The sequence below is a fragment of the Drosophila guanche genome, unplaced genomic scaffold (assembly GCF_900245975.1).
Source record: "Drosophila guanche unplaced genomic scaffold, DGUA_6, whole genome shotgun sequence".
NCBI classification, from domain to species: domain Eukaryota; kingdom Metazoa; phylum Arthropoda; class Insecta; order Diptera; family Drosophilidae; genus Drosophila; species Drosophila guanche.
This window is the reverse complement of record NW_022995748.1, coordinates 566,768-584,622: the sequence shown is the minus strand read 5'-3', so window position 1 is coordinate 584,622 and position 17,855 is coordinate 566,768. Positions and strand designations below refer to the sequence as shown.

General features: G+C 44.3%; 2 protein-coding genes across 2 annotated transcripts; one reads left to right on the top strand and one right to left on the bottom strand.

Annotated features, from left to right (window-relative positions):
- Positions 1–210: 210 nt before the first annotated feature.
- Positions 211–1,930, top strand: LOC117584459 (UDP-glucuronosyltransferase 1-1). Its single transcript, XM_034273375.1, has 2 exons — positions 211–904; positions 959–1,930. The coding sequence occupies exons 1-2, from the start codon at positions 258–260 to the stop codon at positions 1,812–1,814; spliced, it is 1,503 nt and encodes a 500-aa protein (XP_034129266.1). The 5' UTR covers positions 211–257; the 3' UTR covers positions 1,815–1,930.
- Positions 1,806–17,527, bottom strand: LOC117584460. Its single transcript, XM_034273376.1, has 5 exons — positions 17,359–17,527; positions 16,005–16,449; positions 6,717–6,834; positions 2,296–2,758; positions 1,806–2,227 (listed from the first exon to the last, which is right to left on the bottom strand). The coding sequence occupies exons 2-5, from the start codon at positions 16,353–16,355 to the stop codon at positions 2,092–2,094; spliced, it is 1,068 nt and encodes a 355-aa protein (XP_034129267.1). The 5' UTR covers positions 16,356–16,449; positions 17,359–17,527; the 3' UTR covers positions 1,806–2,091.
- Positions 17,528–17,855: the final 328 nt, after the last annotated feature.

The window sequence follows — 17,855 nt, the reverse complement described above, 5'->3', positions numbered from 1 at the left end:
AGGAGGGGGACAATCCTTTTCGATGGAGGCAATCGCTGATTCAGTAAGTGTCTCGAAAAGTTTTTAGTTAATTTTAAAGCAATATCTACCCGCCCATGAACTTTTTCCAACATTTCTGTTAAGTTTCCATTACTATCGTGATTTTGGTTCAGTAACCAAATTATTTTGGGCCAATTTGTTATCAATTTGATTGATTGTGGGAGTGAGCGAGGTCCGAGATACCGGTAATGGCTTGGTAATGTGCATTTCGGGCAGTCATGAACCGATCGCCGGTCCGCTCTATACTGCTGTTGATGCTCGGCATTTGCAGCACGGCACAGGTAGAGTCCCACCACATACTCGGCCTCTTTGTCAATGTGCATCGCTCCCAGCTGCTGGTGCACATGGCCGTGGCTCGTGCTCTGCTGCAACGCGGTCATCAGCTGACTGTGGTCACCACGCTGCCCTTGGCGGAAGTTCAACTGCAGGGCAATGTCACACACATTGTGGTGCCATGGGAACAGCCAGTGGATGAGGTTCAACCGGGATCCACTTCGGACTGGCTGCTGCGCTTGCAGCGAATGTTCAATCGCTTGGAGCAGTCGGGGGATCTGCTCGATCAGCCTGCCTGGAAAGATTTCCTGAAGCTGTCACCCAAACCCCACTTTGATCTGTTACTTTTGGGCTACCATTTCAATGATCATCTTCTGGGCGTGGCTGCGCATTTCAATTGTCCAACGGTCATAGTCTCCACCCAGCAACCCATTGGATTTGTCAACAGTCTCATGGGCAATCCAGAGGAGCGCTGGTATGTGCCTCAGCCATATGACAGTCGCCAGCGCAGTGGAATCTCTGCCTGGCTCTTTGGAGTGTGGGAAAAGCTAATGGAAATGGTGGCGAGAAGGGTTCTGCAAAAGATTTACAGGTGAGCATGACTGACATACAATTCTACACCTCAGAGTGCAATATTTCCTTTTAGTTTACACTTTCCCGAGCCGCATTATCCGCCCTTGGAGACGATGCGTCGATCTGTTGTCTTGGCTCTGAATAATCATCACATGATCAGCGAGGGACCCATTGCTCCGCTTTTGCCCAGCATGATTGATATGGGAGGAATACTCTTGGAGCAAAAGTTGAATGAAACGTTGCCAGCGATTGCGCGGAATCGTTCGCTCATCATCTTCAGTTTGGGCACTCGCTTTAGTTGGCAAAGATCCCCTGGGCATTTGGTTGAGACGTTTACTGAGGCGTTTGCTCAATTTCCCGACTATGACATCTATTGGACATACGATGGCCCCAATGCCAGTGAAATGATGTCATATCATTCCCATCTAAAGCTGGCCAAATGGTGGCCCCAGCGGCACTTGCTGGGCCAGCAGCAGGCGCGCCTCTTCATCACACACGGCGGCAAGGGCAGCGTCACCGAAGCGCTGTATTATGGTGTGCCCATGTTGGGTCTACCCCTGCTGGGCGATCAACGATCCAATCTGCAAAAGATGGAAGCCAAAGGCTGGGGTTTGACGTTGTCCATGCAGAATGTCAGCCACGTGGAGCTGGCCAAAGCCATGGGGCGAATTCTGAGCGATTCCCATTATTCCGCAAGCATTTCGACAGCTTCCCATCTCTATCGCGATCGTCCGATGAGTGCGAGCGATGTGGCCACCTACTGGCTGGAGTATGTCGTACGCCACAGGGGTGCCAAGCATCTGTACAGTCCCGCACGGCAGCTCAACTTTGTGCAGTACCACTCACTCGATGTCTATGCGTTGGTCTATGGTGGATTGTTGCTGCTAATTGGAATCTTTAGCAGAATAAACCAATGGGGATTTCTGTGACTAGAAGTATCGTTTAATTGAATACAGATACACGCGGTAAATAGCTTAAGGTATGAACTTAGTCGAAGGTATCTTAAGTACACTGAATGTTAATTGCAAATACTTCTGAACGGAACTTGAATATTCTTCTCCTCTTGCTTAGTTTTAGGTCGATAGTAAATATGCATTAATCGTAAGCTTTTATAAGTAATATTTAGTGTATACACAGTTCTGGAGTGCTTTCGGTTAAGTGGCGACGGCACTCGCTGGAGGGCGGTAGGCTCCAGGGCGCTTCAGCTTAGCCCTTGCCCCACTGCAGCTTTGTCTGCTGCTTCGTCTGATGCACTGAGCCCGGACGTGGGCAGCGTCCGTTTTTCACATCATAGAGGCCATAGTTGCAGATCGGTTGACTGCTCTCCCGATGCTGTATGCGACTAAGAAAAAGAGAGAGAGAGAGAAAGTCAAGGAAAAGTATTTTAAACCCTAATGTCGAGCAACTCACATTCGGTCATTCATGGCGAAGCCTTCCTCGCCGTTCTTTAACCTCTGGCACGCCGCATCGTTGAGATGGCAATCGCAGCGGCAGTGCAGCAACACCTCGCTAGCTCCACTTCCCCGCCAGCTAAAGTCCTTAAAGTGCTTGGGACACTGGCACTGGGTGCTGCGCTTGCGACGTCTCATATTCTGCACACATTCGCATTCGGTGTGATTGACCATTGGGATCATTCTGCCACGATTGTTCAGCATGAAAGGCAGCTCCACTGTGACGTTTTTCTTCACGGAACAGATCTCCCCATCCCGACAACAGCCAGTGGAACTGTCGCAACGATGGAGTATCGTGGCTCGAGGATAATACTGTATATTTGTCTCTCCAATCATGTAGATGACTTGGGCCTTGGGTACCCTGCATTCCGCTTCTCTGTTCACCCGGTTGTTGTGAGCTCTGGCCAGTAGGATGAATGTAGCTGCACAGGGAAGTAAAGGGAAATTTGATGTGAAAGGATGTGCGGTTATCCATTCGCTTATGGGAACTTTATGAGCTAACCAACTTCATTCGTAAATGTCTGACCAAAAACCGCCTTTAAATATAGGTCGAGCATCCATAACAATTCCGGAAATACATTTTTTTAGTTGGTCAATAATCGTTTTTACATTTTTAACTGATTTTCACTGATATAACCTGTTCTTCAGCTAATTGTTTAATATCCCATTAGGGTTCTGCTCGTCTCAGCAGTTCACTAAACTGGCATTTTCAATGCCGTTCGCATGATTTCACTCTGCCGCTTTTGATCGCCCATTGACGTTTCTCTGCTTTAAATCTGAATCTTATTTTAGCGATTTGAATTCTCTGTATTGATCGACTGGTGCAGCCTGCTTCTTTATGGCCTTTGCTCAAGTTTACCGTTCCTGCCGGCCTGTGGTGTTTCTCTCTCATTTTTTACTGTCTCTCGCACTATAAAAATTGTCTGAGCAAATCTGCAAGCGGAATTCTTTTGTGTACGCTCTAAGAGGGTAGCGTGAATGTGGCATGATGAGGTTTGCAATTTCAAATCTAAATTTGATTTAAACACTAACAAAAACGACCATAGTAAAAGCAATCGTTCAGGGTACTCCAAGCTTCGGCTTTCTTGGTTGTCCAGCTCCTATTGGAGCCATAAAGTTACGGAAGCAAATCAAAGAACATAGTGGCGGGGTGCCTCGTGGAGTTGGCAGACCACCCAGTGGGCAGCTAATCCCAGTCCAAGTCCCCCAGTTCCTCGCTCGAATCACCTACATGGAGAACAACTTTCAAAGCATTTCGGCTCCTTGGGTGGCTGAGGGGCAGCCCAGAAGCTAGGAGCCAGAACCCAGACACAGAACCAGCTGCAGCCATATGCAATTTTCATAAACGCTTCATGATTGAATCATCAACTTAACGAGTGCGCTGAGGGGGGTCGCAAGAGCTGGAATGGGAGCTAGTTTTAGTAGGTGAGAGCGAGAGGTGGCGTTGGGGAATCTCTAGAGCAAGGAAAGGGGCGGCGGCTGCGATGGTTGAATGCCTCAGACTCAATGGCTGGGTCGGCGTCATCCACAACAGCCACATGAATAATTCAAGGGGCCCTATCTCAACAAGCTTCAAGGACTGAAAATAGAGAGGCGATGGAGGAGCAAGGGTTGAGTGTGGCACAGAGTGTGTGAGAGAAGGAGAGCGCGGGGTTCGCTGCAACGTGACCGATGCTGTTGTGGAGCTTTCCCCTGTTCTGGTTGGACTGGTCTGCTGCTGGTCTGGTTTTGCCTTTGAACTTGCCATGGCATTGCCCATGAAAATGTGGGGCGACCCTGGCAGAGCAGAGGAAGGAGAGTGCGGGGACATTGTGGGAAACTCTGGGAAATTACCATAGTTTTGCCATGGCCAGCAGCTGGGGCAGCTGAGCCTGGCCAATAAAGTCATTTTGAGTGCCCTGCCAAATGTTACACATCATTTAATCAAGGCAAAAAACTTTCCAAATGGAACGCAGGGAGAACACGACAAACGATGAGTTTGCAATGCATATGGAAGATTCCATTGGGGGAACTGCAACCAGAAAATGCAACTGCAAAATGCAAGCTGAAAATGTAAGCAGAAAAGTCGAGCAGGAAGGAATTTGCTATCTATATTTGAAAGGAGATGAAGCAGAAAATCGAGACGTTTATTAGGTATAAATTTGAAATATTTATTATTCTCTAATGGAATTTGCAGCTGAGTTAAGCCTAAAGCTAGCGGAAGCTGAAATTTAAATTAATAAAATGGATTGAGCAAAGGATTTGGAGGCCTTAGAAGAAGCATTTAGAATGGTATCTAAAAGGACATTAATTAGCATCCAAACAGTACAAGTATTCTCCATCCCCACAGTATATAATATTAATTCGTGTCACTCTTTTGGAGTCTTCCCTTTCAACAAGGGAAACTCCCGTTCTTTGAAGTTGAGAGATCTTTATTGGCAGTAAAAAGAAGACCTGATCAAGTCAGTTGACTTACTTCAACAATGTTTACTTTGGAGCTCCTGTACTGAAATAAATACGCAGAAGTAAACATCGAAGGGAAAAGTCAACCAGAGACGCTCACAGCAAAAATGAAAGCAAGAGGGGGGTACAAACTTACGATTTATTGAACTTTATTTAAGACATGGCAACTCGAGGGGCAAATCTTTGGAAATATAGGATCTGCTTATCTAAAAAATATCTATCAAACCTCACTGTGCATGTTTTTTGAGTAAATTCTCAACATCATTTTCGCCCCCCATCGTGTCTGCGCACGCCACTGGCCAAAAGTGATGTGCAAATATTCGATAACGGTGGATAAACACAACTCAAGGAAGCCAATCTGTGGAAGCCTCCAACTGTCAACTTATTTTGCTGCTAATGCGAACAGCCAACGAGCAATGTGATAAGAAAATTGTTGCATCATTATGCAGCCAAGAGCAAACCACTTGAACAGCATTCACAATATCCGATAGTCGCAAATTCATTGACAATTTCCCAGGCTTAGTGACACACTTTCCATGGGGCTTGACATTGGAGACCAGCTACTGCTCCTCCTTTTACTTCTGCTTCTCCTTCTCCTTCCCATTCCCATTGCCATCCTCTGTTGCTGCTGTCCACATGCTCTTAACGGTTTTCCAAACACACAATTTTCGCGCCCATTAAACGGCGACAATTTTCCACTCGAATGCAAATGGTAAATGAGACAGACAGGGCGAAAGAAAGATAAAAAGATATTGAGACAGAGGCTTCAGCCCCCGAGGAGAGCCCGAGCTCACATTTCATTGTCATTGTCTCTCGGTCTAAGGCTTGTGCGGTTGTGCGGTTGTGGTAATTGTGGTTGTTGCTGCCAGTAGTAGCTGTTGGCATTACGCTTGTAATGAAGTAATTGGTAAGATCTATGCGAGACTTGAATTCCCCAAAAAGCAGCAGCAGCAACAGCTACATGCAATCAACAGCAGAGACCAGGGGAAGTGGGGGAGGAGTGAGTGTGGTTAACAAGGCAACTCTCCTTTTAATTGCGAAACGAAAGTGCAGATGCATCACGGTGCAAGTAGAGGAGAGGAGTAGAGAGAAGCAGTGAGAAAATAACCCAAGGGGTATTAGTTATACCATAAACACATATGCACATAAATATGAAAGAAAACTGGCAGAATTTGAGTCTTCTTTGAGCAAATTGTAGCCATAGATGGATCGATGTTTTATGCAATTCAAATAAATATCTAGAGGATGTAATGGATAGATCATCCTTAAAACTAAGAAAGAAACATGACAAACTTCTACCCTTTATTCCCGTCAGTGTATTAAAACCCGCGACTTGCTCTTCCCTTTTTAGTTGTGTTCCTCTTAAAGGGGAATTTGCACTCATTTGTTTGGTTCCGAGCCTCAGTCGCTGGCATTGAGAAAGCAAAGTCTGACTTGTGACCTTCTGTGTCGTTTGGGTGCCTCGACGCGTAGTTTCTGCTGCTGGTTTTCCATCATCCACAGCAGAGAGGAGTCACGTGCCAAAGGATAAAACAGTCATTTTCATTTCCATTGCCATAAATAACGACTGGGATTGTGCCGGGTCGACTGCTCTACACATACATAGTAGGAATATATTTATCTTTGGGTCTGGGTCTGGGTCTGGTCGTTCTCTGGCACATCAAACACCCAACAGTTTCATTCTGTTCTATGCCATTTGGTATTGTACGAATGTCTGTGTGGGCTTCCCCCCCTTTCTTTTCGCTGAAAACATTTGCTTAGCACATTTTTTATGGCCAGAACGTGATCATCATAGGCGGTCGGGCGGGCTTCAGTGCTACATTCATCTATTTGCAGCACAATTACCACAGCCCAGAAGGCCATAGAGACATCGTTCGACCTTATGTGAGACGGCATTTAATGGCCTTTAATAATGAACCCCCCTGAATGACTACTCACTGTGCTTGATCTCCTTCTCCTCGTAGGCCTGCCGGGATGCCAGCACCCTGCTTTGTGTTCCCAATTTCTGCTCCTTCTCTGCCGTGACACTGCCTGGCGCCTGATCGGATGGATAGTCCTACATTAAAAAAAGAGAAGAAAACAAGAAAAACCATTGAAAAGTGATATGGAAATGCACAAATCGAGCATATGGCACGCTCTCGTTTTTTGCCACACACTCCATGTGCGGGTGTGTCTGTTTCGGTTTTATTTCGGTGTTTTATTCGTTGTTGTTTTGTAGCCACGTAACTCCATTGCACATTCTGTATGTTGAGGCTTTCATTATTATTGCACTATGGCACAAAAATAAGTCTGCAAGCTAATAAATTGGATTGTAAATTGGCTAGGGGGCCAACCATGCTGATGACACCATGCTGAAATGTTTGAATTGCAATCTTTTATTTACATTTTTTCTGGGGGACTGCTCTTAAATTTCCATCTTGCTTGAAAGCTGTGAAACATTACTCTAATTGCAGTTGACTAAGGGTTCAGTTTTTAGTGGTGGATTCATAGTTAAGTATTAGTTTTTAAATGCGAGAGTTTTCCATAGAAACATTCATTTAAGTTATTCCAAAGACTGACTCATCAGCTGGGCTTGGATGGTTGAGAAGTACATTGATGGTGTCTCACACATCTATTCTTTTTGCCTCTCTTTGTGCCACCATTAATCATGAATTAAATTACAATTTCTTGTGAAATAATCTAAAACGTGCGTCAGTATATCTTGTGACATAATATCCCAATTTTGTTTGCAATTCTTGTGATGAAATATGAAAATTGGCTTGTGCCAAATCAGCGAATCTTTTGTGCTAATTTGTTGAGGGGAAAATGTGAAAGTGCATTATGCTAAAAACATTATACAATGTATAATGCTGACTGTATGGTTCCCCTCGCCTGCCTGCCCCTTGGAGTATGCAACGAGAGCTTTAGCCCGTTCTTGCTTCAACTTTATTTTATCCGGTGTTTGGCTTTGTTTTTGTGGCAAGTGAAAAAAAATTAAATTAAATTTATGCATTTTGATTTATGCTGGCAGGTTGCACAGCTAGGCAGGCGGGCAGCTATTCATGTGGCAGGTAGTCATGTACATGTGTGCGGTATGTGGCAGCTTTTTATAAATATATATCTGAGTGTGTGGCGGCTATTCATGGCAGTGCCTGTGTGTGTTCAGCTTGCTATACGCAGCAATTTTGATTTATTTAACAGATTTTTAACACGCTTTACACACACACCTGAGAGCACCTGAAAAGCTATCACTTACAGCTCAAAGAGCAACAGAGGAACCCACAGCAGAAGCAGCGCCAGCAAGGGGGAGAAAACTTTTACCATTTACATTGCCACATATCGATTTTCAACAAAAGGATTCTCTGCTGCACGGAGAGGGCCCAGCCCCCGATTGACATGAAAACTAACGACATGCATATAAGTGATACATAATGCGACAACTGGGTGTAATAAATGAAGTGTGCAAGGAAGAAAAATGACACCAGAAGGAGTAGAAAGCAGGCAGGAGCAGGCAGGAGCAGGCAGGGATACAACATTCCTTTAGCCACCAAAGCGTTAAGTGAAATGGCCAGCGAAATGGAAAGCTTCTGCGGCGGGCTACTCCCGGTAAATTGAAGGTTACGCCAAGGCAGTTAATGGCACTCAATTCCACTCCCAAAACTACGATATTTCTCTCACACAGAAATATTCTACGTACACAGAATGTGCGTAGGGATTTCAGTCTCCAACATGTTTATTTCTTATTTAAATGAACTGCAGATTCAAGTATTTTATTGGTTTCGATTTCCTGTGCATTTGATTCATGTTCTCGGCTTCCCGCACAACTATTTTAATTGCATTTTCATCTGCTGTATGAAGTTTAGTTTAGATAGATTTCCGAATGTTTCCGAAAGATATCAATTTGAGTTTTCATTATTATATTCCCTACTATTATGCAAAAGTTTGCATCTATAAATATACCTTAAATATTAGTTACCAAAGTAGTTCCCTTACTGCAATTATTCCACGTTTATTTTCCGACTAATATCGTCTCATATCTTACCATTCTCTCAGCTTCTTTAATAACTAACTCATCCATCTACTTTCCGAGTAATTCTCAACCCATCAAAGGCAACACCTCGACCATTGCTGGCGTTTTATAACCAGTTCTGCTTAAGCTTCATTACGCATGCTCAGCCATGACAGGGCCATTCCATCCCATCCCATCCCATACCAGGTTGCCAGAACCCGACTCCGACTTCGACTCCAACTCTGAATCCAGCGCCTCCCTGCATTACCATCAATCTGCAGTGCCAATCCCAGGAGCAGGAACCGGAGCTCCATACCGAGGGTGGGGGGCCATGGCTGGAACTCAGATGAATGAACACAAACACACACACACACAGCAGAGAGGGAGCAAAAAAAAACCCATTAAGTGTCTGCTGGGTTGACAGTATTCGGGAAAACAGTTGGTGCTCTGTTAGGCCCCGGCCTGAAACCTACAGAACAATATAAAAAAATGAAACAAACTTCATTTGCATTTGCATTTGCCTCTTGTGTTCTGCTCGAGCGTTTGAAGGATGCCCTGGACTGGCGGACTGGCGGACTGGCGGACTCTGTGTGGCAGTTTCTTTATTATTATTTTTTTTGTTGGGTTTTTTTTTTTCACCTTTTTGTTTAGCCTCAATTGGGATTCGTGGCGTGGGTGTGACTGGTGTTTGGTATTTTACGAGCCAGAAGGCAACTGCGACAACAATAATAAAGAGCCTGTCGTGGGTTTATTTGCAATCAAAAGAGTTATGAGCCAAATGCAAACAGCGCACCCAGAACGCACTGTTTTATTGTCCTGTTAGCCTGTATCCCCATTCTCCTGCCTTTCTCAATATAAAAAAGAGATCCGACCTCTCAAAGGCGAGGTTCAGTGCTTAGAGGTGTTGGCCCTGGTCAAGCTGTGGCCCCCATTTGAAGTTCTCATTGTAAACTGCGTGAATGGGCCAAATGTGAGTAAGACACAGATGCTACATTTCACATTTCGACTGAGGGATACCTACTAAACGGGAAGATACTTCACACTCTGCAGGGTACACCAAAAGCAGTGGCACAAATAGTCTGGCCTGCAAATTTGCCAACAACTGTGTAAATAAACAAATGGCACGGGGTGTCGGTGGAAGGGACAGCAAAGTTCAGATAGATAGCTAGACAGGGGAAGCGCCGAGACGAGTACAATTCAATATTTGTTTATGCCAAAGAGCGCACAATAAACAGGGCCAACTAAATATATGCGACGCTGACTCAGAAGCCCTCTCTGAATGGGGAAGTAGATTCCATCCCAGATTCCCTTTTGCTTAATTAGAATTCCAAGCCGAAACTGGGGTATGATGAAAGTTCTGGCACATTAGAGCCCATGGAAAAATGCGTAGAAGAAAGCCTTTCACTGTCTTTTGCGTGAAGATATTTGTGTTCTCGGGAGATGTTATCTTTGTGAATCTGTGATAGTTCTTTTGTGGCTATTGCTAAAGTGCAGCTTGTAAGATTTTGTTGAAGCATTTGGGGTGATCTTTGGGTGGTTTTGGTTTGTTTTAATTCAGTTAAAATGCAATAAAATCTTCTACACATATGTATGTATCTTTGGAAACAGCACAAACAATACTTTATTGTATTTATTCCACTTTCGTTTCGATTGCTAAACCCACTCCATGGATATTCTTTCCCTCGGGGCATCCCCAGTTCGTATTAACACACTCAAAGCCATTTCTCTCTCTGTGTTTCAAAGGCCTTTTTTCATTCTGTTTTCTTAATTTGTGTAGAATGCAAAATGCTGCAATTTGGCTAAAAGCTAAACAGAGAAAAGCGCAGCAGCAGCAGCAGCGTCGTGCAGTGTTTTGGAAAAATGTTGGGCAGTTCCCCGCTCTCCCGCTCTCCCGCTCTGCCGCTCTCTCTCGATATTTCTCATTTTAGAAATTGTAAACATGGCCCCCAGGCCTGCCCAGACACTAGGAATGATATAGAGGGTTAGGCTCTGGGCTGCCTGACAGAAAGAGTCGGCCACATGGCGTATGCTTAATGCGCGATGAGTTTTGCCTGCCGCTCATTGTGCCCGCCCCGCCGAGTAAGTATATTTCAGTGCTGCTGCTTGTGTTTCTCTTAACATTTAACATTTTGCTTGTCATAAAAGTGCCAATTAGGGGGCTGCTCTGGCAATTTGGCCATAGACTTAAGTAATTAAAACTAGGCAACACTTTGCATACCCGTACCCGTAGTGCTTGGTGCTTTTTATTTCTTAATTGAAACTGCACTCGCAGTTCGAGAAAAAGCCCATGCCATTTCATACATTTTAAAGAAAGAGCTCGACTTTTCGGCTCTTGTAAGATGCTTTTTAATTTTAACGAGCGAATGGATACCAGAGCAACCCTCTGGTTTTGGCTTTGGCTCTCCTTTCTGGCTTGCTGCCTGCATGGTCCATGGTCCATGGTCCACGGTTTATTATGACAATTTTATATTTGTTTGCTTTTTCGGTGAATGCGAAAACGAAAGCAGCTGTCGAGTGGGATAAAAGAAAGCAGCAACAGCAGCAGCCCCATTACCATCACCAAAGACGCCGCCTTTGGCTCCATAAAAGGCAACATTTGGCCATGCCACACGGGTCGACCCGTGCATCCATCCAATGTCAATGACAGACGACTGGAGCTGGTGCTGCCTGGTGCTGTCTGAGAGGCAGAACAGGCAGAAGAAGCTGCTGAAACAGCTGAAATAGCTGGGGCGCCTCCTTCCAATTAAGTTGCGGGCATCACCAAAACTTGCAGCAGCAACATGAACATGCCGGAAATGTAGAGAGCACCGCGATCCCATCTTCATCATCATCATTCTCATCATCATCGGCGTCATCAGCATTGAGGGATCGATAGGCAGCGGCGATCACATTGACTGATTGCCAGTCGAGACATCAAATTGAAGTCTGCGGATAGAGTTGGATAGAGAACATGTCTGGGGGCCAAGGAGTGCCGGTCTACGGGGGGGGGGGGGGGGGGGGGGGGGGGGGGGGGGGGGGGACTGCTGCAACTCTTCTAATTGCAACGCCCACACGCACTGAGAGCGAGAGAGATTGCCTAAGAGATTGAAACGTTCCGCGTGTGCCAGTCCTGTCTCTGGCTTGCTCTGCTCCGATATGATATGATCTGATCTGGTCTGGTCTGGTCTGGTCTTGTCTCGGCACTGAGGTCTGTCCAGGACTGGTCTAGATTGACTTTTCCAATTTGTTTGCATTTATCATTTAGCGTTGCCCTGACTTTTGCTACAGCAACTAAGGCTATGGGTGGGTTTTTGTGCTAACTTTGGGATGGGTTCTTTTGGTTTTGTTTTACATTTAATATAGTTTCAAATGAGGTTTGTTTTATTAGGCATCCAATTTATTCAGAAGAAGGTTTCAGTTCCCAATCAGAATTCTTTCAGTCCCGAAAACACTTTCAAATACATAAATTCCGATTTCTGCTTCCATATTCCTCCAGCAGTAATCCATCAATCAAGCATTAAGTCGTTGCGCTTCTTACAAAATATTTCAAACAGAAATCACACCTAAATCTGCACAGAAAATTCTTGGAACTACTTTCGTGCTCCATCATCTGAGAGAAAATCCCGCATTAAATATAGAACAAAGGGATTTCTATGATTTATGTGGAAAGACATGGTATGGTATGCTGTGAGTGTATTCAAAACTTCGTCTTGGCCATGATTTATATTTGTTGTTGGCTTTTAATTGCGTGACTGTTTGGCGCACGGCTCTCGTTTAATGGCCAACAAGTCGGTCGGCTGGCGATCAATCAGGCAGCAGTTCAGTTCACACAGTCCCCACAGTCTGGGCGAGTAAATTATGGCCAAGACCACCGAAATATGCCAAAAAGTGAACTCTTTAGAGCCGTTTTAAGTTTATTTATTGTACGCGCAGGCGACAAGTTCCCCTACACATTCCGAACAGAAATTCCTTTGGCTGCTGCTGCGTCTGGCCCAACACTTTCCCCTCGAGAGAGAAATTAAAAATATAAAACTTTATAGATTTGCCATTTAAACTTAAGGCGCTTCCGCATTATATATTTTAAGATTCGGCTGGGCTATAAATCATGACCAGATCGTACCAGATTTAAGAGAGGCAAAACCCGAAACCACTTTGAGCGGTTTGCTATTATGTCATAAGCCGATTTGCCTGTCATTAGTGCCAGAAAGCGCCCCACATTAGGATTGCCAATAAATCAAAATTACCCCTAGACATATCTACGCACTAGCCAAAACATACGAACATTCCCCCGTAAATATGTACAGCTGGATATGTGTGTATATCGATGTGGCAATGGATTTCGTCTCTCAACAGAGTGTGGCAATCGGCAGGTCAAGATTTTTATAGTTGCCGATTGGAGAACATTTTGTTTATTGCATTTTAAGTAGAAAGCCCAACGAAAGTGAAAGTGAGAGATTTGTGTGTATGGAATGGGATTCCCAGAAAGTACATGCTTCAAAATTGTTCAGGCAGAACGGGTTCATTGGCTGAAATTATCTTTGGCCCTCGATGTACGAATTTCCTCTTTGATTTAATATTTTGTCTACAATTAAAGAACTGTTGTCAATCTGCTCCAGGTATTCGTATTATATTCCACTTCCCAGGGAATGCAACTTTTGAATGAAACTATAATTTATGGGTTATTAAATTCCGAGAGTCCCCCAGGCGAATGTTTGATGAACTTTCAATCATTGCGCGAGTCTTATCGCGAGTCTGTTTACAAGTATTCATCCTCTAGTGGGATTATTGTGGAAGCTCTCTGTATTTGCCTCAGATAACCTCCTTCCATTCCCATTCCCATTCCCGTTCCCGTTTCCATTCTCATTCCGTTGAAGATAAACGGCATTTTGTAGTCATTCAACTATAGAAATGATACAGTTCTGTATGCGCCAAGATGCTAATGACTAGATCGGAGTCTGATTTCTCCATATATATTTGTATATATTTTGCATTTTAATGACCTTGTGCAAAGTGCCCGATGATTAATTGATGAACATATGTACACATGCTACAGATAAGTAGTACTACCAATGCACGCTGTTTTATTAGTGACCCATTAGTATTTCATGGAGAGCTCTCGCAACTACAGGCTGGCAAAAAGTTCTGCCGGCGAGAGATAACCTTTCGGCGCTGCAACTTTCGGGGTCTCTGATTGGAAATTCCAAGCATTACAGATGTTGAGGTTATGGGCAAAGCGTTTCTCCCCCCTCGGCACTCACCCCTCCTCGCACCGTTATGTGCAGTGCAGTTATGCGCACGGGGAATGCGTTGGCAAACAAACCGGTAAAAAGGAGAATAAACAGAGAATCAGAACAGAGAGAGAAACGGAATGAAAACGGATTGCGGGTGGGGGACACTAAAGGTGTGTGTGGGTGTGGTACGGTGGAATGATATGTAAAAGTGTGTGTGTGTGTGGGTTGGAATATGAAATATTCGGAGGAGGACAAGTGCAGAGATATTGAGTGGCAAGGCAAAGGTTCCCCAAGGCACGTTTGGGCGAGTGTGTGTCTGTGCATGCCAAAGGACAGAGAAATATTATATTAAATTCCCTTCTCAAAAGGTCAGAGGATGAGGGTAAAAGCTGCCTTGTGGTAAGGTTGCATGCAGGTAATTTCATGACCACAGACCATAAGCTTTTTATACCGCCTGACTGCAACTGGTCGCCTCATACCCACTGGCACGTGATTCTCCCTGCACTCAGCTGACACACATGGGGACATGCTGCTCCTCCGCACATTGCCACACGGTGCCTGGCATTTATGAACGCTTATTAAATCAGCTTTGGCATTGAATGCCACACATATGTATGTACATAGTTGCGTGTGCAACAGATAAGAGGAGCAGACAGCGGCAAACTAATGGAACTGCAATATAATCAACTCGAACAAGATGTCAGTCGCGTCAAAATATATGCACTACATAGATTGGCGGGGAATTCCAGAGTGTTTCCAGCATTACTTGTTGGGTGTTTGCAGAGGGTTGGTTTGTGAGAACTAATTATAATTATTCCTGTTCATTTCTGAAATTTGACATGACATCAGTTCCCCTGCTGAAGAGATCGTTTATTTCCATTACTTATGTATAAATTTACAATGCAACAATTAAAAGTGACTCATTTCTTGGCAATCAGATCACATTTACTACCATCTCAATTATGAGTAATCAATATTCATTGTTGTACAATCGATTCCGCTGTAAGGGCAGTTGCAGCTTGTCGCATCAATGAGGGCAATTATTGATGGCCCACCAGCATAACGGAGCCCTTTCTGTGATTTGATATTCCTTTAGTTTCCCCTCACTGAACGTGTCTCTTCGTCTTCTTTCTCTCTGTCTCTGTTTTGCGTGTGGCGATCGTTGACCAGCTGCTGTCGGCCCTGGAACATAAAAGTCACATCGGAGACAGGTTCTCTGCCTTCCCTCCTTGGCACGACATTGGGAGCGGCTTTAACTGGCCCAATTACAGGCAGGAAAGTGAAACTGATGGCAACAATTGTTGCTTGAGGAGGAACATATACGTATAACGTATTGGCTACCGATCTGAGGTAGGCAGAGCCAAATTGGCTTGTTAACCAAATTGTTGGCTCTTACCTGCCGCAACACGTTTCATAATTGCGAACGGAACCCTTTTCCCAGTATCCACAGCATTGTGTAACTGCTTCTTAATGGGTGGGCTCCTCCATGCCGAGTGCCTCTCTGTGATCAGTGATCAGTGATCAGTGATCAGTTATCAGTGCTCAAGATCAGGCTGGATGGTAGGCCCAGGGTTAGTCACTCACTCGAGTCAATCGCACTGGTTCGTGCGTTCGTTCACGCCCCGAGCGAGGTTCAAGGTGAGGCATCTCATTCCGATTCTAATGCGCAAACAACTCGCGCAGACACTCGAAACTTGTCCCACACATAGGGTGGATTAAGCAGTTGGTGCGAGCGGATTTATTTACATATCTACTTGTATTCAGAACTCTACACACAAATCTTCTGTCCACCCTCGTTGCATGAGAGCGAGCGAACAAATATTTAGCCATAACTCCAAACACACACACACACACACACACACACACCCAGTGGGCTTGCTCGCCAGAGGGACAATAATAATAAAAGATATAGTAAGATCCACGCTGGAGGCAGAGTCAACAAGCATCTTGGGTAGGAGGATATTTTTTTACGACTTCCACGAAGCCTTTCTCGCTCCCCACCTCTGTGTGTGGGTTCGGCAAACTTACCTCATCAAAGTCGGTGCTCGAGCCATCCACTTGATTATAATTATCATGCGGATGCCGTGGCACGCGCTTGTGGGACCCCATCAAGAGACCCTCGTCCCACTCATCCTCCTCCTGGTCCTGGTAGTAGCCGTAGGGTTCTGTATCACTGCTCCTTACCGGTGTCGAGGTCGGATACATGGTGGGCCTGATGTACTTGTAGATGACAGCGTCTTTCGCGGTCACATTTCGCACGTCACGATAATTATTATCCGGCAGATTGAACGACCAAGACCGGTGATAGTTGGCCCCGTCCGTCAGGGCAAAGCCGACGATTAGCGGAATGACCAAGTACATTTCAATATGTTTCAACATTTTCTATTTACTTTGCAATATTTCTGTGTATTTCAATTCAATTGGACATTTAATTTATGCCTCTTTATATTTGCGTTTGCACTTTGACACTTTTCTGTAAATTATATGAATAAAAAAACGAATTGGATTAAATGTGGAATTCATTGAATTCTGATTAAATAGAATCCGCGGGCACAAAAATATTATTTCTGCTAATTGATTTGTGTTTTGGTTTCACTCCGCCTCACTCCATGTCGATTATGTACTACTTCGCGGCTTGTCACAACATTTGTTAAAGAGTTTACTCAATTTCAACAAGTTGCTTAAATATTTCGGCACACATCCAAATATTTATATATTTTTTTGGCACACGCCTTCGCTTTTCGCGCACAGCTGCTGAGTCTCAACGGGTTTGTCGGTTATTTGCAAATGGAAACACTAGAAAAGCGATTTTTTCAATCGCTGTTTTTTATTTATAAATAATTTGTTTGCTGTCTTGTCTGCTCTTTGCTTAATGAAATAAATTCGCGTCGAGTGGCTAGCTGGCAACAATTTCAAGATTTTTTCTTGGGCCTACCTAAACGAAGAATTTCGGGATGAGTCGTCCATGCGAATATCTGTGAGTGTGGATTGTTGCTAATCGCAGCAAAAATGTATAAAGAGTCGGAAAAGAATGAAAGTGACGTGTTCCTTCAATAATTTTTAAGGCCTATTGAAACAAAGGGAATGCCCAAAAAAAGGAAACTTTAAACTGTTGTTCCAAGAGAATTAAAAATGTTCCAACTAATTGTTTCAAATTCGCTCGTTTTATTGCAACTGCAATTGCAATTGCAATTGCATTCCCTCCTATATTTGCACTAAATTGTTGTATTTCATTAAAGAACTTCTCCCGTTTGCTTAAGAACATTTACATTATATTGTTAAAGCGACTGAATATTTAATCACACTGAATTATTTCACACTTTCAATTTACATGCAATTACAGCTTCCATATTTATGATTTTGAATTGGATTGCAAACATACATTTGTGCACCTTATTTACTGCCACACATATTGAAGATTAAACACTTTTGTTAATGATATTTTGAGATTTTGTATTGGAGATTCTGTGAACAAGGAACACCGATCCGATCCGATCCGATCCGACTCGATCTGTTACGATACTAAAATGATGATGTTGACGCTCCAACTGTTGCCGGCAAACTCAACGCGTTCTGCCGATTGGCAGCCGCCTATATCCCCAAAGCTCCCCAAGTGGCCTCTCTCTCTCTCTCTCTGTCTCTCTTTCGCATTGCTCCCGATCGCACACGATTGCTGCTGTCTCGTGCGTTTGCTCTCTTTCACTCTCTGCCTCTCTGTGTAAATGAGATGCTTGCCGGAGCGCTTGTGGAGCTGTGCTTTCTTTTTCCCCATGCACTACTTGGCACTTCTGTTTTCCTCTCTTTGGGAATTCTCTTAAGTGCGTGAATCATTTTGGGGCTTTGGTCTGATTCCAATAAGAACGAAATTCGATCTGCAGT

What these genes read in the sequence shown, in the direction of transcription:
- LOC117584459 (XM_034273375.1), top strand. Translation starts at nt 258, where the DNA reads ATGAACCGATCGCCGGTCCGCTCTATACTGCTGTTGATGCTCGGCATT. An exon ending in GTTCTGCAAAAGATTTACAG is followed by an intron (nt 905 to 958) that starts GTGAGCATGACT and finishes ATTTCCTTTTAG; the next exon opens with TTTACACTTTCCCGAGCCGC.
- LOC117584460 (XM_034273376.1), bottom strand. Translation starts at nt 16,355, where the DNA reads ATGTTGAAACATATTGAAATGTACTTGGTCATTCCGCTAATCGTCGGC. An exon ending in CGAGCACCGACTTTGATGAG is followed by an intron (nt 6,835 to 16,004) that starts GTAAGTTTGCCG and finishes TTTTTAATGTAG; the next exon opens with GACTATCCATCCGATCAGGC. An exon ending in GGAGAAGGAGATCAAGCACA is followed by an intron (nt 2,759 to 6,716) that starts GTGAGTAGTCAT and finishes TTCCCTGTGCAG; the next exon opens with CTACATTCATCCTACTGGCC.